Source organism: Ranitomeya imitator, chromosome 3 (genome assembly GCF_032444005.1).
Source record: "Ranitomeya imitator isolate aRanImi1 chromosome 3, aRanImi1.pri, whole genome shotgun sequence".
NCBI classification, from domain to species: Eukaryota; Metazoa; Chordata; class Amphibia; order Anura; family Dendrobatidae; genus Ranitomeya; species Ranitomeya imitator.
In genome coordinates, this window is record NC_091284.1 from 556,625,254 (window position 1) to 556,647,339 (window position 22,086).

The window sequence follows — 22,086 nt, forward strand, 5'->3', positions numbered from 1 at the left end:
CTCTCTGAAGAGACAATTTGCATAATTAGCATATTACCCAGAGAAGCATTGTGGTTTTAAGTCTCCTCATCTCATCTCGGCATGCTTAGCATGTCGATCTCTGCAAGGAGAAATGATACTTCTTGGATCACAACCACAGACATGCACATCTTCTTCGCACAGTCTCCGCCCACACAGTCTTCCCCCTCCTGATCTGCAGCGTTTCTCGCAGGCACATCCGCAGCAAATCCGCAGATCTCTTTTATACCTGCGGTTTTGCTGTAGATTGGCCTGACACAATGGAAGTCAATGGGTGCAGAAACACTGCAGATCCGCAAAAAGAATTGACATGCTGCAGAAAATAAAACGCTGCAAATCCGCACGTTTTTTCCGCAGCATGTGCACAATTCTCAATTTCACATTGACTAACATTGCTTGTGCACTACACTGCGGATTTTATGCAATTCGCGCATCCAAAAACGCTGCGTCTGCATCAAAATCCGCAACGTGTGCACATAGCCTTACACACACAGTATATATATAACTTTTAGCATTCAGTTCTGCTGGTTCCAGCGCAGACATACTTGCAGTCAAGTGACAACTAGTGTCAGCTACGTTGGTGAACAGAACACTGCAAAGACATGGGTGACACTCTAGATGGAACATGACAGCAAGTGTGCATAGTGCATACGCATGATTACTGCTGGAATCGGTAGCCCAACCATGTATGTATTACATTATATGTCTGGTATCTGTGTCATCTTGTATCTACTTTATCCATTGTCTATGGAACTGATGGAAATAGCCGAGTGCAGAGCTCAGCAGCTCTATAGATAATGATTAAAGCAGAGGTCAAGTATGCACAACTCTCCTCCATTCAGGAGACTGCAGAGCCGTGTTTTCACAATCTCTAGGGGGCCCAGAGGTCAAATCCCCAGTGATCAGCAAGTTATCCACGATCTGATGTATTGGGGATAACTTGATTATTTGTGAATAACCCTTTAAAGAGCCGCCAGATTGATTCTCCTATTCTTTAGAGTTACAGTATCATACATGAACCAAAAACAAATATGTTCTCACACACATATACCGCACATACACAAATACATATACAACGTACATACATATACTGTATGTGTACACACACCCAATGTACACACACACCCCATGTACACATACCCAATGTACACACATACACCCAATGTACATACACACAGATATACCATACCATATTTTTCGGACTAGAAGACGCACTTTTTTCCCTCCAAAATTTTTTGGGAAAACGGGGGTGCGTCTTATAGTCGGAATATACTTACAAAACACTGTGGCGGCGGTCCCAGTCCGACGCTGCAAGGCGATGCAGCCTCCCTTCCCAGGCTGGTGCGGTGGTCGTTCTCTGTGGTGCGGGGGGGGCACAGCCGGCATTTTCTGAAAGCCTGGAGGCCCCACAGATCCATTGCTGTAATGCGGTGGCCTGAGATCACAGGGAATGAGATCTCGTTGCAGAGATCTCAATCTGAGCATGCGCCGCCCCTGCGGCCATTTTCCCGGAGGCCACCGCATCACAGCAATGGATCTGCGGGGGCCTCCGGGCTGTCACAAAATGCCAGCGGAGCCTCGCCTCAGCACAGAGCATCCCTGTCGCAAAATGCCAGCGGAGCCCCGCCGCACCTGTTGCAAAATGCTGGCAGAGCACCACCACCACACTTGTCGCAAAATGCCAGCGGAGCCCCGCCACACCACTGCTGAACCAGTCACAAAATACCACCGGGAACCCCAGAGCACCACCGCCGCACCAGCCTGGGATGGGATTTACCGAAAGCCACCGCACCAGCCTGGACCATCGAACAACCCCTTTGCCCACGCTCCCCTGTGACCACTCCTCCACCTGTGCCGATCCCTCCCGCCCCCCCCCAGTAAGCTGAATTCGGACTGTAAGACCGACCCCGTTTGTAACGTTATTTTTTCCCTATTTTCCTTCTGAAAATTTTGGTTGTGTCTTATGGTCCAATACATCTTATAGTCTGAAAAATACGATACATACCCATACATACTCACACACACATACCGTACATACACACATCGTACATAAATGCATAGATACACACATATACCATACATACATGCATATACATCGAACATACATATACTGTATGTGTACACGTTATAACGTACATACCCTACATACACACAAACACAGATACAAACATACTGTACATACACACATAGTAACTATTGAACCTGTTCTAAGCCCGGGTGGAAAGCATTTTTATTGGTACATTTCTGGCGCCATTTTTTTAAGACACTGTCTGCGAATTCGCATATAGTGTCTTCAATGAAATTACGTCGGCTAACATGGTACGCTGACTCTAGCGCCATTTTATTCAAGTAATTGTGAGGGGTTGACTCACTAAGCTGCTTGCAGAGGTAAAAGCAAGAACGTTTCTTAGGCAAGTCACCTGCTGGTTTATTATAAAACAGCATTAGGCTGGGTTCCCATTGCGTTATGGGACCGCGTTAAACGGACAGCGTTGCACGGCGAAATTAACGCCGTGCAACGCGTCCGTTAACGCGCCCATTCACGCTAATGGGAACGCGCTACACTAGCGCGTGCCATGATCGGCACGCGCTAGCGACGCGCCGGAGATTCCTGGCGCGCCGCGGACGCTGCTTGCAGCGTCCGAGGCGCGCCCGCAGTCCGTTCCCCGCTCTCGCAGATCGGGGATCTGCGAGAGCGGCGACGTTACCGCGACCCCAGCCCCATAGAAAACATTGCGTTAGCGCAATCCGCTAGCGCTAGCGCTAAACGGATTGCACTAACGCAATGTGACCCTAGCCTTACCCAAGCAGGGTTTAACAAAATAAACATGGCCTTTCTGGCATAACAAAAGATAAATCACAGCCAAGTCCTCCTGGAGCCACATCTGGAGTCCCTCCTCTCCAAACTCATCACAGAGAAAAAAAAACCAGTGGCTGAACATTTAACTCCCCAGCCATACCCTTGAGATGGAGACATGGTGAGTAGGCATCCCGCCCATCTCTGACCCACTCACCAAAATTACCCAGTCCCTTGTCATGGCTGGTTAACCCCTTCACCACACAACATGCTGGAGAGAAACGTAAGGGTTTTTAGATCATGGAAGAAAGCAATCTTCGTGACATAACTTCCTTGACATAGAGTGCCAGTGACCATATCACAATGAACTAAAACATCAACATAGCAGGTTCTTTCAATATTTTTTAACCCATAGAAACAATAAGTGCAAAATGACAGTAAAACCGCTGCTATCAGTTTTTGCAGTGTTTTTGGTGAAAAAAAAAAAGCACAGATGCAACTGGATGTGAAACCCATTTTGTTTTCTGATAGCAATTGTTTTGCTTCTTCCCACTGCAAGCAATAGTTTAATTTAATCCGTAATAATAAACATAAAAAAAGTTCCTCCCTAAATAATTTCCCTTTTTTTCCAAAATGTATTCTGTTTTCACATACGTCTTGCATTGGTGGCCTAACACCTTGCACTGTTCACGTTTGCTGGGGGAAGCAAAGCTGAACTTCCAGATGTTGCAATAGGCACAAAACCTGTGTTCTGGCTGTTAAAGGGAACCTGTCAATCCCCCCCCCCCCTCGGAGTTTTTAACTAAAAGAGCCACCTTGTGCAGAACTAAGGCTGCATTCTGTGAAAGTGGCTCTTCTTTTTGTGCTGCCTTCCAATGCAGCAATATTAATTTTTATAATTTTGGTGCCATACCTTTAGTTTGATGGCTGGGAGGCGGTTGTGTCCCCCGGACAGTCAGCCCCTCCGTGCGCCTGGCGCTGCCTCCTCTATCTTCAGTAATGCACCCGGAGCCTACGCTGTGCTTTTCTTTTTCAGGCATGCGCAGTTTGCGCTGCCCTTCGACTCACATCATCTGATGGAATTCATCACACCCGAGGCCTGAGATTCCGCCCCACAGTGTGAATAAATCATAACATACTGCGGGGCGGGATCTCGGGCACACGCAGGCGCGAGATGAATTCCATCATTTAGTCTATACAGAGCAGACGAACAGGTCGTTAAAAGAGTGTATGTGCACATGCATAGGCAGATTATAATGAGGGCAATCTGGGCTACTGCCCGGGACCCATGGCTCCGGGGGACCCATTGCCTGATTGCCCTCATAATGTTTTAAGCATCGACATCGGCGGTGCACATATCCAGGCAGGGAGCTTTCCTGGCCCTGTGCTGCTGACAATACAGAATGGCAGCGCAGTTCCAGGGGACCCCCTGTCACCTCTGCAGTGACGTGTTAGCGCAATGACAATGGCATGTATGCGTTGGCCAGTAGAAGTGGAGCCTCGGGGGCTAGAGTAGAGTGCAGGGGGAACGGGAGCAGTGAGAATGTATGTGCTGTGTGTTTCTTTTAATTAATATGTGTATGATATGTGCGGGCTCGCATTGTATAAAGGAGGCCATATAGGGGCTCATGCCGCATATAGGCGGCCATGTAGGGGCTCATGCCGCATATAGGCGGCCATGTAGGGGCTCATGCCGCATATAGGCGGCCATGTAGGGGCTCATGCCGCATATAGGCGGCCATGTAGGGGCTCATGCCGCATATAGGCGGCCATGTAGGGGCTCATGCCGCATATAGGCGGCCATATAGGGGCTCATGCCGCATATAGGCGGCCATATAGGGGCTCATGCCGCATATAGGCGGCCATATAGGGGCTCATGCCGCATATAGGCGGCCATATAGGGGCTCATGCCGCATATAGGCGGCCATATAGGGGCTCATGCCGCATATAGGCGGCCATATAGGGGCTCATGCCGCATATAGGCGGCCATATAGGGGCTCATGCCGCATATAGGCGGCCATATAGGGGCTCATGCCGCATATAGGCGGCCATATAGGGGCTCATGCCGCATATAGGCGGCCATATAGGGGCTCATGCCGCATATAGGCGGCCATATAGGGGCTCATGCCGCATATAGGCGGCCATATAGGGGCTCATGCCGCATATAGGCGGCCATATAGGGGCTCATGCCGCATATAGGCGGCCATATAGGGGCTCATGCCGCATATAGGCGGCCATATAGGGGCTCATGCCGCATATAGGCGGCCATATAGGGGCTCATGCCGCATATAGGCGGCCATATAGGGGCTCATGCCGCATATAGGCGGCCATATAGGGGCTCATGCCGCATATAGGCGGCCATATAGGGGCTCATGCCGCATATAGGCGGCCATATAGGGGCTCATGCCGCATATAGGCGGCCATATAGGGGCTCATGCCGCATATAGGCGGCCATATAGGGGCTCATGCCGCATATAGGCGGCCATATAGGGGCTCATGCCGCATATAGGCGGCCATATAGGGGCTCATGCCGCATATAGGCGGCCATATAGGGGCTCATGCCGCATATAGGCGGCCATATAGGGGCTCATGCCGCATATAGGCGGCCATATGGGGGCTCATGCCGCATATAGGCGGCCATATAGGGGCTCATGCCGCATATAGGCGGCCATATAGGGGCTCATGCCGCATATAGGCGGCCATATAGGGGCTCATGCCGCATATAGGCGGCCATATAGGGGCTCATGCCGCATATAGGCGGCCATATAGGGGCTCATGCCGCATATAGGCGGCCATATAGGGGCTCATGCCGCATATAGGCGGCCATGTAGGGGCTCATGCCGCATATAGGCGGCCATATAGGGGCTCATGCCGCATATAGGCGGCCATGTAGGGGCTCATGCCGCATATAGGCGGCCATGTAGGGGCTCATGCCGCATATAGGCGGCCATGTAGGGGCTCATGCCGCATATAGGCGGCCATGTAGGGGCTCATGCCGCATATAGGCGGCCATGTAGGGGCTCATGCCGCATATAGGCGGCCATGTAGGGGCTCATGCCGCATATAGGCGGCCATGTAGGGGCTCATGCCGCATATAGGCGGCCATGTAGGGGCTCATGCCGCATATAGGCGGCCATATAGGGGCTCATGCCGCATATAGGCGGCCATATAGGGGCTCATGCCGCATATAGGCGGCCATATAGGGGCTCATGCCGCATATAGGCGGCCATATAGGGGCTCATGCCGCATATAGGCGGCCATATAGGGGCTCATGCCGCATATAGGCGGCCATATAGGGGCTCATGCCGCATATAGGCGGCCATATAGGGGCTCATGCCGCATATAGGCGGCCATATAGGGGCTCATGCCGCATATAGGCGGCCATATAGGGGCTCATGCCGCATATAGGCGGCCATATAGGGGCTCATGCCGCATATAGGCGGCCATATAGGGGCTCATGCCGCATATAGGCGGCCATATAGGGGCTCATGCCGCATATAGGCGGCCATATAGGGGCTCATGCCGCATATAGGCGGCCATATAGGGGCTCATGCCGCATATAGGCGGCCATATAGGGGCTCATGCCGCATATAGGCGGCCATATAGGGGCTCATGCCGCATATAGGCGGCCATATAGGGGCTCATGCCGCATATAGGCGGCCATATAGGGGCTCATGCCGCATATAGGCGGCCATATAGGGGCTCATGCCGCATATAGGCGGCCATATAGGGGCTCATGCCGCATATAGGCGGCCATATAGGGGCTCATGCCGCATATAGGCGGCCATATAGGGGCTCATGCCGCATATAGGCGGCCATATAGGGGCTCATGCCGCATATAGGCGGCCATATAGGGGCTCATGCCGCATATAGGCGGCCATATAGGGGCTCATGCCGCATATAGGCGGCCATATAGGGGCTCATGCCGCATATAGGCGGCCATATAGGGGCTCATGCCGCATATAGGCGGCCATATAGGGGCTCATGCCGCATATAGGCCGCCATATAGGGGCTCATGCCGCATATAGGCGGCCATATAGGGGCTCATGCCGCATATAGGCGGCCATATAGGGGCTCATGCCGCATATAGGCGGCCATATAGGGGCTCATGCCGCATATAGGCGGCCATATAGGGGCTCATGCCGCATATAGGCGGCCATATAGGGGCTCATGCCGCATATAGGCGGCCATATAGGGGCTCATGCCGCATATAGGCGGCCATATAGGGGCTCATGCCGCATATAGGCGGCCATATAGGGGCTCATGCCGCATATAGGCGGCCATATAGGGGCTCATGCCGCATATAGGCGGCCATATAGGGGCTCATGCCGCATATAGGCGGCCATATAGGGGCTCATGCCGCATATAGGCGGCCATATAGGGGCTCATGCCGCATATAGGCGGCCATATAGGGGCTCATGCCGCATATAGGCGGCCATATAGGGGCTCATGCCGCATATAGGCGGCCATATAGGGGCTCATGCCGCATATAGGCGGCCATATAGGGGCTCATGCCGCATATAGGCGGCCATATAGGGGCTCATGCCGCATATAGGCGGCCATATAGGGGCTCATGCCGCATATAGGCGGCCATATAGGGGCTCATGCCGCATATAGGCGGCCATATAGGGGCTCATGCCGCATATAGGCGGCCATATAGGGGCTCATGCCGCATATAGGCGGCCATATAGGGGCTCATGCCGCATATAGGCGGCCATATAGGGGCTCATGCCGCATATAGGCGGCCATATAGGGGCTCATGCCGCATATAGGCGGCCATATAGGGGCTCATGCCGCATATAGGCGGCCATATAGGGGCTCATGCCGCATATAGGCGGCCATATAGGGGCTCATGCCGCATATAGGCGGCCATATAGGGGCTCATGCCGCATATAGGCGGCCATATAGGGGCTCATGCCGTATATAGGGGCTCATGCCGTATATATGCGGCTATATAGGGGCTCATGCCGTATATAGGCCGCTATATAGGGGCTCATACCATATATAGGCCGCTATATAGGGGCTCATACCATATATAGGCCGCTATATAAGGGCTCATACCATATATAGGCCGCTATATAGGGGCTCAAACCATATATAGGCAGCTATATAGGGGCTCATACCATATACAGGCGGCTATATAGGGGCTCATACCATATATAGACAGCTATATAGGGGCTCATACCGTATATAGGCGGCTATATAGGGGCTCATACCATATATAGGCGGCTATATAGGGGCTCATACCGTATATAGGCAGCTATATAGGGGCTCATACCGTATATAGGCGGCTATATAGGGGCTCATACCGTATATAGGCGGCTATATAGGGGCTCAAACTTTATATAGGGTCCATCTATTATGTATAGTGCTGTACATAAGGGAAAAATGTGCATGGCTTAGCGCACTACTATCTCTATCTTTTTCGGTGTACAGATATGCACCTGAGCACCTGTGTTACTCATACGACCTATGACACGGCCTATAAAAGGAGATCATGTGACATGTCATGTGATACATCGGGTACCTACGAGGTCCACACCTTCTAAACTGCCCGTGGCCCTGGTTACGCTTTATCCAACCCATACACACGCCTTCATACTCTGCATAGACTTCAGGACACTTTCATTTTATGCGATCAGGAGGCATCTGCCAAAATGGTAGAAAAATTTTAAAGGGAACCTGTCACCTGAATTTGGCGGGACTGGTTTTGGGTCATATGGGCGGAGTTTTCAGGTGTTTGATTCACCCTTTCCTTACCCGCTGGCTGCATGCTGGCCACAATATTGTATTAAAGTTCATGCTGTGTCCTCCGTAGTATACGCCTGCACAAGACAATCTTGCTTTGCGCAGGCGTGTACTACGGAGGACAGAGAATGAACTTCAATCCAATATTGCGGCCAGCATGCAGCCAGCGGGTAAGGAAAGGGTGAATCAAACACCCAAAAACTCCGCCCATATGACCCAAAACCTGTCCAGCCAAATTCAGGTGACAGGTTCTCTTTAAAGCCGAACAAGTGGTGTAAAGTCAGACAGAAGTGTCCAGAGAGGCCCCACTGTATCAGCCCAGCAGCTGCTGAGAAGTGTATAGGGGATGTCCAGGCGTAGGAGGCTGATTGCCAGATGTGATCTGAGGGTCCTGGCCCACCCCTGTACACACTGTTGGCTGCCTGATTACACAGGACTAGTCCAGGTGCTGGACTCCCCACTGGCAATACTCAGGGTGAAGCTATAGGCTATGTGCACACGTTGCGGATTTGACGCTGCGGATCTGCAACTATTTTCCATGCGTTGTACAGTACCATGTAAACGTATGGAAAACAAAATGCACAGTGCACATGCTGCGGAAAAAAACGCATGGAAACGTAGCGGTGTTTATTCCGCAGCATGTCAATGCTTTGTGCGGATTCTGCAGCGGGATACACCTGCTCCATAATAGGAATCTGCAAAAACCGCAGGTGGAATCCGCACAAAATCTGCAAAAAAATTGTGGTTAATGTGCAGTAATTCCGCAGTGCAGTTTACCTGCGGATTTACCAAAATCAGTCAGGAAAAATCCGCAGAGTAATCCGCAGCGTGTGCACATACACATAAACACACGTGTAGGTGAGGGCTCTGCACACAGGGGGCGCTGGGCACCAGGCGGTCAGTGCACAGGTGCAGGCAGCCGGAAGTACCTGCTCCCCGTAGACCATACAGCAGACCTGCAGCCAAGACGCCCGCAGCGGCCGTAACTGTGAGTGCAGCGAGGGAGCCCCAGGACGCCATGACAGCCGTGCTCCTTACCTATCGCCGTGCACCGAGCAACCTGCATCAGGCCACTTCCGGGATCTCAGTCCAGCAAGCAGCCTGAGGCACACGTGAGTGTCACCAACCAATCACAGAGGAGGTCCTACTGTGGGCGGTCTTCTGATAGCTGTGAGAGGAGAGCTCAGCCAATCAGTAGGCGGGATTCCAGTGAAGCTGTGACAGTGATTGCTTCAGGCTGACAGCAGCACGCTACAGAACATGACAGGAATGAAGGGAGCAGCACGTCTTCTGCAGGCACAGGAGGCCCCTCAGAAACTGCGGCAGCCAGCACATGTCACATCAGGCGGGAACCAGTAATGGCTGACACGGCTGTTCCGGCTGCAGCAGTTGGGTGACAAAGTTTTCCTTCCCTAGCTGGAGCTGTAGGCAGTGGTAGGAGTGAGGGTCCAGCGCCATCTGCTGGTGCGTTTGAGAATGTCAGGGTTGCAGGAGATGTGGAGTCTGGTCTGCTGTTTTGGCGCCACCTGCTGGTAGAGTTGAGCAATGTATTGGTGTTTCTTCTGTTTTGTTTTTGTTTTTTCATAGGTGCTGGTTCTAGAGATGGGAAAAATATTTAGAATTGAGAGTCCTCAGTGGTTGATACCTTTTTAATGGCTAACTGAAAAGATGGTAACAAATTGCAAGCTTTCGAGACTACTCGGGTCCCTTCATCAGGCATATTTTTCTAGCTACTGGCTAACACAGTACCAAGATATATATTGGTTCTAGAGATGGGCAGCCAGAAGAAGCTTTACGGCAGGCACTAGGAGGTGAGGAGAGACTTCCCATCAAGTTTACGGCAGGTACTAGGAGGTGAGGAGAGGCTTCCCATCAAGATTACGGCAGGCACTGTGAGGTGAGGAGAGGCTTCCCATCAAGATTACGGCAGGCACTGTGAGGTGAGGAGAGGCTTCCCATCAAGATTACGGCAGGCCCTAGGAGGTGAGGAGAGGCTTCCCATCAACATTACGGCAGGCACTGTGAAGTGAGGAGAGGCTTCCCATCAAGATTACGGCAGGCACTAGGAGGTGAGGAGAGGCTTCCCATCAAGATTACGGCAGGCACTGTGAGGTGAGGAGAGGCTTCCCATCAAGATTACGGCAGGCACTAGGAGGTGAGGAGAGGCTTCCCATCAAGATTACGGCAGGCACTGTGAAGTGAGGAGAGGCTTCCCATCAAGATTACGGTAGGCACTAGGAGGTGAGGAGAGGCTTCCCATCAAGATTACGGCAGGCACTAGGAGGTGAGGAGAGACTTCCCATCAAGATTACGGCAGGCACTGTGAGGTGAGGAGAGGCTTCCCATCAAGATTACGGCAGGCACTGTGAGGTGAGGAGAGGCTTCCCATCAAGATTACGGCAGGCACTGTGAGGTGAGGAGAGGCTTCCCATCAAGATTACGGCAGGCCCTAGGAGGTGAGGAGAGGCTTCCCATCAAGATTACGGCAGGCACTGTGAAGTGAGGAGAGGCTTCCCATCAAGATTACGGCAGGCACTAGGAGGTGAGGAGAGACTTCCCATCAAGTTTACGGCAGGTACTAGGAGGTGAGGAGAGGCTTCCCATCAAGATTACGGCAGGCACTGTGAGGTGAGGAGAGGCTTCCCATCAAGATTACGGCAGGCACTGTGAGGTGAGGAGAGGCTTCCCATCAAGATTACGGCAGGCCCTAGGAGGTGAGGAGAGGCTTCCCATCAACATTACGGCAGGCACTGTGAAGTGAGGAGAGGCTTCCCATCAAGATTACGGCAGGCACTAGGAGGTGAGGAGAGGCTTCCCATCAAGATTACGGCAGGCACTGTGAGGTGAGGAGAGGCTTCCCATCAAGATTACGGCAGGCACTAGGAGGTGAGGAGAGGCTTCCCATCAAGATTACGGCAGGCACTGTGAAGTGAGGAGAGGCTTCCCATCAAGATTACGGTAGGCACTAGGAGGTGAGGAGAGGCTTCCCATCAAGATTACGGCAGGCACTAGGAGGTGAGGAGAGACTTCCCATCAAGATTACGGCAGGCACTGTGAGGTGAGGAGAGGCTTCCCATCAAGATTACGGCAGGCACTGTGAGGTGAGGAGAGGCTTCCCATCAAGATTACGGCAGGCACTGTGAGGTGAGGAGAGGCTTCCCATCAAGATTACGGCAGGCCCTAGGAGGTGAGGAGAGGCTTCCCATCAAGATTACGGCAGGCACTGTGAAGTGAGGAGAGGCTTCCCATCAAGATTACGGCAGGCACTAGGAGGTGAGGAGAGGCTTCCCATCAAGATTACGGCAGGCACTGTGAGGTGAGGAGAGGCTTCCCATCAAGATTACGGCAGGCACTAGGAGGTGAGGAGAGGCTTCCCATCAAGATTACGGCAGGCACTAGGAGGTGAGGAGAGGCTTCCCATCAAGATTACGGCAGGCACTGTGAGGTGAGGAGAGGCTTCCCATCAAGATTACGGCAGGCACTGTGAGGTGAGGAGAGGCTTCCCATCAAGATTACAGCAGGCACTAGGAGGTGAGGAGAGGCTTCCCATCAAGATTACGGCAGGCACTAGGAGGTGAGGAGAGGCTTCCCATCAAGATTACGGCAGGCACTGTGAGGTGAGGAGAGGCTTCCCATCAAGATTACGGCAGGCACTAGGAGGTGAGGATTCCCATCAAGATTACGGCAGGCACTAGGAGGTGAGGAGAGGCTTCCCATCAAGATTACGGCAGGCACTAGGAGGTGAGGAGAGGCTTCCCATCAAGATTACGGCAGGCACTAGGAGGTGAGGAGAAGCTTCCCATCAAGATTACGGTAGGCACTAGGAGGTGAGGAGAGGCTTCCCATCAAGATTACGGCAGGCACTAGGAGGTGAGGAGAGGCTTCCCATCAAGATTACGGCAGGCACTAGGAGGTGAGGAGAGGCTTCCCATCAAGATTACGGTAGGCACTAGGAGGTGAGGAGAGGCTTCCCATCAAGATTACGGTAGGCACTAGGAGGAGAGGCTTCCCATCAAGATTACGGCAGGCACTAGGAGGTGAGGAGAGGCTTCCCATCAAGATTACGGCAGGCACTGTGAGGTGAGGAGAGGCTTCCCATCAAGTATGCGGCAGCAACTAGGAGGTGAGGAGAGGCTTCCCATCAAGTTTACGGCAGGTACTAGGAGGTGAGGAGAGGCTTCCCATCAAGTTTACGGCAGGTACTAGGAGGTGAGGAGAGGCTTCCCATCAAGATTACGGCAGGCACTGTGAGGTGAGGAGAGGCTTCCCATCAAGATTACGGCAGGCACTGTGAGGTGAGGAGAGGCTTCCCATCAAGATTACGGCAGGCACTGTGAGGTGAGGAGAGGCTTCCCATCAAGATTACGGCAGGCCCTAGGAGGTGAGGAGAGGCTTCCCATCAACATTACGGCAGGCACTGTGAAGTGAGGAGAGGCTTCCCATCAAGATTACGGCAGGCACTAGGAGGTGAGGAGAGGCTTCCCATCAAGATTACGGCAGGCACTGTGAGGTGAGGAGAGGCTTCCCATCAAGATTACGGCAGGCACTAGGAGGTGAGGAGAGGCTTCCCATCAAGATTACGGCAGGCACTGTGAAGTGAGGAGAGGCTTCCCATCAAGATTACGGCAGGCACTGTGAGGTGAGGAGAGGCTTCCCATCAAGATTACGGCAGGCACTGTGAGGTGAGGAGAGGCTTCCCATCAAGATTACGGCAGGCCCTAGGAGGTGAGGAGAGGCTTCCCATCAACATTACGGCAGGCACTGTGAAGTGAGGAGAGGCTTCCCATCAAGATTACGGCAGGCACTAGGAGGTGAGGAGAGGCTTCCCATCAAGATTACGGCAGGCACTGTGAGGTGAGGAGAGGCTTCCCATCAAGATTACGGCAGGCACTAGGAGGTGAGGAGAGGCTTCCCATCAAGATTACGGCAGGCACTAGGAGGTGAGGAGAGGCTTCCCATCAAGATTACGGCAGGCACTGTGAAGTGAGGAGAGGCTTCCCATCAAGATTACGGTAGGCACTAGGAGGTGAGGAGAGGCTTCCCATCAAGATTACGGCAGGCACTAGGAGGTGAGGAGAGACTTCCCATCAAGATTACGGCAGGCACTGTGAGGTGAGGAGAGGCTTCCCATCAAGATTACGGCAGGCACTGTGAGGTGAGGAGAGGCTTCCCATCAAGATTACGGCAGGCACTGTGAGGTGAGGAGAGGCTTCCCATCAAGATTACGGCAGGCCCTAGGAGGTGAGGAGAGGCTTCCCATCAAGATTACGGCAGGCACTGTGAAGTGAGGAGAGGCTTCCCATCAAGATTACGGCAGGCACTAGGAGGTGAGGAGAGGCTTCCCATCAAGATTACGGCAGGCACTGTGAGGTGAGGAGAGGCTTCCCATCAAGATTACGGCAGGCACTAGGAGGTGAGGAGAGGCTTCCCATCAAGATTACGGCGGGCACTAGGAGGTGAGGAGAGGCTTCCCATCAAGATTACGGCAGGCACTGTGAGGTGAGGAGAGGCTTCCCATCAAGATTACGGCAGGCACTAGGAGGTGAGGAGAGGCTTCCCATCAAGATTACGGCAGGCACTAGGAGGTGAGAAGAGGCTTCCCATCAAGATTACGGCAGGCACTGTGAGGTGAGGAGAGGCTTCCCATCAAGATTACGACAGGCACTAGGAGGTGAGGAGAGGCTTCCCATCAAGATTACGGCAGGCACTGTGAGGTGAGGAGAGGCTTCCCATCAAGATTACGGTAGGCACTAGGAGGTGAGGAGAGGCTTCCCATCAAGATTACGGCAGGCACTAGGAGGTGAGGAGAGACTTCCCATCAAGATTACGGCAGGCACTAGGAGGTGAGGAGAGGCTTCCCATCAAGATTACGGCAGGCACTGTGAGGTGAGGAGAGGCTTCCCATCAAGATTACGGCAGGCCCTAGGAGGTGAGGAGAGGCTTCCCATCAAGATTACGGCAGGCACTAGGAGGTGAGGAGAGGCTTCCCATCAACATTACGGCAGGCACTGTGAGGTGAGGAGAGGCTTCCCATCAAGATTACGGCAGGCACTAGGAGGTGAGGATTCCCATCAAGATTACGGCAGGCACTAGGAGGTGAGGAGAGGCTTCCCATCAAGATTACGGCAGGCACTAGGAGGTGAGGAGAGGCTTCCCATCAAGATTACGGCAGGCACTAGGAGGTGAGGAGAAGCTTCCCATCAAGATTACGGTAGGCACTAGGAGGTGAGGAGAGGCTTCCCATCAAGATTACGGCAGGCACTAGGAGGTGAGGAGAGGCTTCCCATCAAGATTACGGCAGGCACTAGGAGGTGAGGAGAGGCTTCCCATCAAGATTACGGTAGGCACTAGGAGGTGAGGAGAGGCTTCCCATCAAGATTACGGTAGGCACTAGGAGGAGAGGCTTCCCATCAAGATTACGGCAGGCACTAGGAGGTGAGGAGAGGCTTCCCATCAAGATTACGGCAGGCACTAGGAGGTGAGGAGAAGCTTCCCATCAAGATTACGGTAGGCACTGTGAGGTGAGGAGAGGCTTCCCATCAAGTATGCGGCAGGAACTAGGAGGTGAGGAGAGGCTTCCCATCAAGATTACGGTAGGCACTAGGAGGTGAGGAGAGGCTTCCCATCAAGATTACGGCAGGCTCTAGGAGGTGAGGAGAGGCTTCCCATCAATTTTACGGCAGGCACTGTGAGGTGAGGAGAGGCTTCCCATCAAGTATGCGGCAGGCAATAGGAGGTGAGGAGAGGCTTCCCATCAAGATTATGGCAGGCTCTAGGAGGTGAGGAGAGGCTTCCCATCAAGTTTACGGCAGGCATTAGGAGGTGAGGAGAGGCTTCCCATCAAGATTACGGCAGGCACTAGGAGGTGAGGAGAGGCTTCCCATCAAGTATGCGGCAGGCACTAGGAGGTGAGGAGAGGCTTCCCATCAAGATTATGGCAGGCTCTAGGAGGTGAGGAGAGGCTTCCCATCAAGATTACGGCAGGCACTAGGAGGTGAGGAGAAGCTTCCCATCAAGATTACGGCAGGCTCTAGGAGGTGAGGAGAGGCTTCCCATCAAGATTACGGCAGGCTCTAGGAGGTGAGGGGAGGCTTCCCATCAAGATTACTGCAGGCACTGTGAGGTGAGGAGAGGCTTCCCATCAAGATTACGGCAGGCACTGTGAGGTGAGGAGAGGCTTCCCATCAAGTTTACGGCAGGCACGGTGAGGTGAGGAGAGGCTTCCCATCAAGATTACGGCAGGCACTAGGAGGTGAGGAGAAGCTTCCCATCAAGATTACGACAGGCTCTAGGAGGTGAGGAGAGGCTTCCCATCAAGATTACGGCAGGCACTAGGAGGTGAGGAGAAGCTTCCCATCAAGATTATGGCAGGCTCTAGGAGGTGAGGAGAGGCTTCCCATCAAGATTACGGCAGGCACTAGGAGGTGAGGAGAAGCTTCCCATCAAGATTATGGCAGGCTCTAGGAGGTGAGGAGAGGCTTCCCATCAAGATTACGGCAGGCACTAGGAGGTGAGGAGAAGCTTCCCATCAAGATTATGGCAGGCTCTATGAGGTGAGGAGAGGCTTCCCATCAAGATTACGGCAGGCACTAGGAGGTGAGGAGAAGCTTCCCATCAAGATTACGGCAGGCTCTAGGAGGTGAGGAGAGGCTTCCCATCAAGATTACGGCAGGCTCTAGGAGGTGAGGGGAGGCTTCCCATCAAGATTGCTGCAGGCACTGTGAGTTGAGGAGAGGCTTCCCATCAAGATTACGGCAGGCACTAGGAGGTGAGGAGAGGCTTCCCATCAAATATACGGCAGGCACTAGGAGGCGAGGAGAGGCTTCCCACCAAGATTACGGCAGGCTCTAGGAGGTGAGGAGAGGCTTCCCATCAAGATTACGGCAGGCACTAGGAGGTGAGGAGAGGCTTCCCATCAAGATTACGGTAGGCACTAGGAGGCGAGGAGAGGCTTCCCATCAAGATTACGGCAGGCACTGTGAGGAGAGGCTTCCCATCAAGATTACGGCAGGCACTAGGAGGTGAGGAGAGGTTTCCCATCAAGATTACGGCAGGCACTGTGAGGTGAGGAGAGGCTTCCCATCAAGATTACGGCAGGCACTAGGAGGTGAGGAGAGGCTTCCCATCAAGATTACGGCAGGCACTGTGAGGTGAGGAGAGGCTTCCCATCAAGATTACGGCAGGCACTAGGAGGTGAGGAGAGGCTTCCCATCAAGATTACAGCAGGCACTAGGAGGTGAGGAGAGGCTTCCCATCAAGATTACGGCAGGCACTGTGAGGTGAGGAGAGGCTTCCCATCAAGATTACGGCAGGCACTAGGAGGTGAGGAGAGGCTTCCCATCAAGATTACGACAGGCACTAGGAGGTGAGGAGAGGCTTCCCATCAAGATTACGACAGGCACTAGGAGGTGAGGAGAGGCTTCCCATCAAGATTACGGCAGGCACTAGGAGGTGAGGAGAGACTTCCCATCAAGATTACGGCAGGCACTGTGAGGTGAGGAGAGGCTTCCCATCAAGATTACGGCAGGCACTGTGAGGTGAGGAGAGGCTTCCCATCAAGATTACGGCAGGCACTGTGAGGTGAGGAGAGGCTTCCCATCAAGATTACGGCAGGCCCTAGGAGGTGAGGAGAGGCTTCCCATCAAGATTACGGCAGGCACTAGGAGGTGAGGAGAGGCTTCCCATCAAGATTACGGCAGGCACTGTGAGGTGAGGAGAGGCTTCCCATCAAGATTACGGCAGGCACTAGGAGGTGAGGATTCCCATCAAGATTACGGCAGGCACTGTGAGGTGAGGAGAGGCTTCCCATCAAGATTACGGCAGGCACTAGGAGGTGAGGAGAGGCTTCCCATCAAGATTACGGCAGGCACTAGGAGGTGAGGAGAAGCTTCCCATCAAGATTACGGCAGGCACTAGGAGGTGAGGAGAGGCTTCCCATCAAGATTACGGCAGGCACTAGGAGGTGAGGAGAGGCTTCCCATCAAGATTACGGCAGGCTCTAGGAGGTGAGGAGAGGCTTCCCATCAAGATTACGGTAGGCACTAGGAGGTGAGGAGAGGCTTCCCATCAAGATTACGGCAGGAACTAGGAGGTGAGGAGAGGCTTCCCATCAAGATTACGGTAGGCACTAGGAGGTGAGGAGAGGCTTCCCATCAAGATTACGGCAGGCTCTAGGAGGTGAGGAGAGGCTTCCCATCAATTTTACGGCAGGCACTGTGAGGTGAGGAGAGGCTTCCCATCAAGTATGCGGCAGGCATTAGGAGGTGAGGAGAGGCTTCCCATCAAGATTATGGCAGGCTCTAGGAGGTGAGGAGAGGCTTTCCATCAAGTTTACGGCAGGCACTGTGAGGTGAGGAGAGGCTTCCCATCAAGTTTACGGCAGGCATTAGGAGGTGAGGAGAGGCTTCCCATCAAGATTACGGCAGGCACTAGGAGGTGAGGAGAGGCTTCCCATCAAGTATGCGGCAGGCACTAGGAGGTGAGGAGAGGCTTCCCATCAAGATTACGGCAGGCTCTAGGAGGTGAGGAGAGGCTTCCCATCAAGATTACGGCAGGCTCTAAGAGGTGAGGGGAGGCTTCCCATCAAGATTACTGCAGGCACTGTGAGGTGAGGAGAGGCTTCCCATCAAGATTACGGCAGGCACTGTGAGGTGAGGAGAGGCTTCCCATCAAGTTTACGGCAGGCACGGTGAGGTGAGGAGAGGCTTCCCATCAAGATTACGGCAGGCACTAGGAGGTGAGGAGAAGCTTCCCATCAAGATTACGGCAGGCTCTAGGAGGTGAGGAGAGGCTTCCCATCAAGATTACGGCAGGCACTAGGAGGTGAGGAGAAGCTTCCCATCAAGATTATGGCAGGCTCTAGGAGGTGAGGAGAGGCTTCCCATCAAGATTACGGCAGGCACTAGGAGGTGAGGAGAAGCTTCCCATCAAGATTATGGCAGGCTCTAGGAGGTTAGGAGAGGCTTCCCATCAAGATTACGGCAGGCACTAGGAGGTGAGGAGAAGCTTCCCATCAAGATTACGGCAGGCTCTAGGAGGTGAGGAGAGGCTTCCCATCAAGATTACGGCAGGCTCTAGGAGGTGAGGGGAGGCTTCCCATCAAGATTGCTGCAGGCACTGTGAGTTGAGGAGAGGCTTCCCATCAAGATTACGGCAGGCACTGTGAGGTGAGGAGAGGCTTCCCATCAAATATACGGCAGGCACTAGGAGGCGAGGAGAGGCTTCCCACCAAGATTACGGCAGGCTCTAGGAGGTGAGGAGAGGCTTCCCATCAAGATTATGGCAGGCACTAGGAGGTGAGGAGAGGCTTCCCATCAAGATTACGGTAGGCACTAGGAGGCGAGGAGAGGCTTCCCATCAAGTATACGGCAGGCACTGTGAGGTGAGGAGAGGCTTCCCATCAAGAAGTTGGTGGTGGAACAAGTGCTGCGGTCCCACCATTACATATGGATTTTGCTGTTTCTTCAGGAGATGCTGGACGAGCCGGTCCGCCATTAGTGTGACGGGCCCTTTTTGTCATCAGCTTGCATACCACCACATTCACACTTATCAATACCTGATACAGGTGATGGGGTTCAGCCTATTTTACAACAAAGTAACATGTTTGGAGATTTTAGAGAAAAGACAAAAAGCCATGTACACAGGGGTCACCTAAAATAAACTGGTATTTTATTGGGTACTATAGAAAGCTGAAAAAGAACACAAAACATTTAAAAGTCATGAAATGACATGGATGTTATAAACCAAGCACACAATAGAGTCACAGCCCATGATCAAGTGACATGACATAAACAATACAAACAAGCAATAATGTCAATGTAAGCATATATGGTGAGCACACCAAGGAACAGACCCTATAGGAATTGTTGTTGAGGTCATCTATACTAAAAAAAAAAAAATTCCTGCTATGATAATAGAGATGCAGTGAGGGTATCAAAAGGTAAAAAAGAAAAAATACCCACATAGAAAAAGTATGCAAAAGTGGTCATAACCCGGCCAGTATGTAAGCAATATGATAATTGTGCACACTCAAAAAAATCACCAAAAGAGGTCATATGAACAACTGCACAGTGAGTACAAGGAATACAGTACAAATAGGGTATTACAAAACATACACAGCCAATTGAGGACGCTGTGCACACTCAATAGTGTGGCACAGATAAATGAAAGGGAATGCAGGAGAAGGTGCGGTGCAACACGTCCGTTTATCCACCACCCTCGGATCCTTCAGACGGAACCTGAAAACCCATCTCTTCAGGAAAGCCTACAGCCTGCAATAACCATTCTGCCGCCTCACCAACCGCCCGAGCTGCCGCCTCACCACCACCCGAGCTGCCGCCTCACCAACCACCAGAGCTGCCGCCTCACCAACCACCTGAGTTGCCGCTTCGCCACCGCCAGAGCTGCCGCCTCACTAACCACCCGAGCTGCCGCATCGCCACCGCCAGAGCTGCCGCCTCACCAACCACCCAAGTTGCCGCTTCGCCACCGCCAGAGCTGCCGTCTCACCACCACCTGAGCTGCCGCCTCACCAACCATCCGAGCTGCCGCATCGCCACCGCCAAAGCTGCCGCCTCACCAACCACCCGAGCTGCCACCTCACCAACCACCCGAGTTGCCGTGTCGCCACCGCCAGAGCTGCCGCCTCACCACCCGAGCTGCCGCCTCACCACCCGAGCTGCCGCATCGCTGCCGCCTCACCAACCACCCGTGCTGCCGCCTCACCAACCACCCGTGCTGCCGCCTCACCAACCACCCGAGCTGCCGCCTCACCACCACCAGAGCTGCAGCCTCACCACCACCAGACCTGCAGCACACCGACCTCCTGTCTCTTCCCCATTATCCCGAAGAATGTAAGTCTGCAAGGACAGGGTCCTCTCCCCTCTGTACCAGTCTGTCACTGTAAATTTGTTTACTGTTAACGATATCTATAACTCTGTATATAACCCTTTTCTCATGTACAGCACCATGGAATTAATGGTGCTATATAAATAAATAATAATAATAATCAGAGGACAAATACCTCACAAGACTTGCATGGGCACATAGTCCTTGCCTGAAGTATAAGGATAAGATAAGGTGCCTATTATTGGTACTTACGGTAAATAAAAGTGACTAAATACAAAAACAGAGTATTCCTAAAAAGACGGACTAGTACACAGGTAGTATGCAATGGAAACACGTCGCAGTAAGTAAATAAGCGCCCATATTCCCTAGTCTGTCAGCTACATGCTAAGACTGTCCACAGAAGACCTGTGTCTACCCATCTCTTTGCTGGACCTGTAATTTATCGTGCAATGAAAATACGCAGCGTCAAAAATGCACTAAATACTCAACATGGGAACGCAGCCTAGGAGCTTATAATTTAACCCTTATATTAGCTGCAGCAAAACTAGCTCAATTGTGGTTTGTTGCAGATTTTCCTTCTCTCCATTGAACGCAATAAGGAAAATCCTGAAATCTACACAATCTAACAGACTTTGGGTGCAAAACTCTCGCTTCATGTGTTCCTACAGAAAACTGGAGTCATTTTATGTTTTAGTCCTGATTCAACAAAGTCAAAATTCTGGTGTAAAAAGCTTTAAAAAATCATAACATTTTGGCACAATGCAGGGCTGCGCTAAAATGTTGCAATTTATGGCGTTCTCCCAGCATTTACTCCCACGTCCGACAATGTAGGGAGAGCAGGGATGGGACAGGGGTGTGTCGTTAAATCTATTACAAGCAGCGGCGTTCCTTGCGCCATAGATTTCGCACCGGTCTCAGACTGGTTTAAGGTTTGTAAGGAGGCGCATGCCACATGTCCGTCACTCCTGATTTGTTAACAGGCATGCACCTCCTAATGAATCAGGTACGTCTGACAACAGCATCGGCGTGAACAACGCCATTCTTCATAAATCGGGGCATTTCTGTTTGGGATTTTAACCCTAGTAAGAGACTTTTCTCCTTCATGCTAATTAATTGCAGACTACTGTTATAGCTCTAGTTTAACAAAGTAATTGATTGCTTTTCTGATAATTTTATTGAGCTTATGAAACAACAAGTAGAACATGCACTAAGGCTACGTTCACATTTGCGTTGTTGGACGCAGCGTCGGTGACACAACGCAACCAACAACGTAAATACACAACGCAGCGTTTTGCGACGCATGCGTTGTCATAGGATCGTACAGAGCAGGAATTTCGGCGCAGGAAAAACGCTGCAAGTAGTGTTTTCTGCGCCCTCTCTGTGCGTCAATATGACGCATGCATCGCAAAACGCAATACAACGCATACCGGCGCATGTCCATGCGCCCCCCATGCTAAAGATAGGGGCGCATGACGCATGTGTCGGGCACCCAACACCGCAAATGTGAACGTGGTTTATTTATTTTGCAGTTCTGACTGTGAGCTGCACAGCAGTGTATGATAGCGGCCCTGTCGATCATGCCACGAGTTGTATATATTTTCATGGGTTCCAATCTTCCCAGGTATGAGTTCATCTTGTGCTTTAAATGAATTACATGATCTATTGTTTTTAATCAT

At 52.3% G+C, this 22,086-nt stretch overlaps 1 protein-coding gene across 3 annotated transcripts in view; it reads right to left on the bottom strand.

Annotated features, from left to right (window-relative positions):
* The window catches only part of NAXD (NAD(P)HX dehydratase), a 52,420-nt gene extending 42,424 nt beyond the window's left edge, over positions 1-9,996 (bottom strand). The window contains exon 1 of one of the 3 annotated variants that reach the window (XM_069757922.1): positions 9,602-9,996. In XM_069757922.1, the coding sequence (XP_069614023.1) occupies positions 9,602-9,629 (28 nt within the window). In that variant the 5' untranslated portion in view covers positions 9,630-9,996. Of the gene's footprint in view, positions 1-9,492 lie in introns of all 3 variants that reach the window. The other 2 variants (XM_069757923.1, XM_069757921.1) reach the window with 2 other exon arrangements.
* Between the last annotated feature and the right edge of the window lie 12,090 nt (positions 9,997-22,086).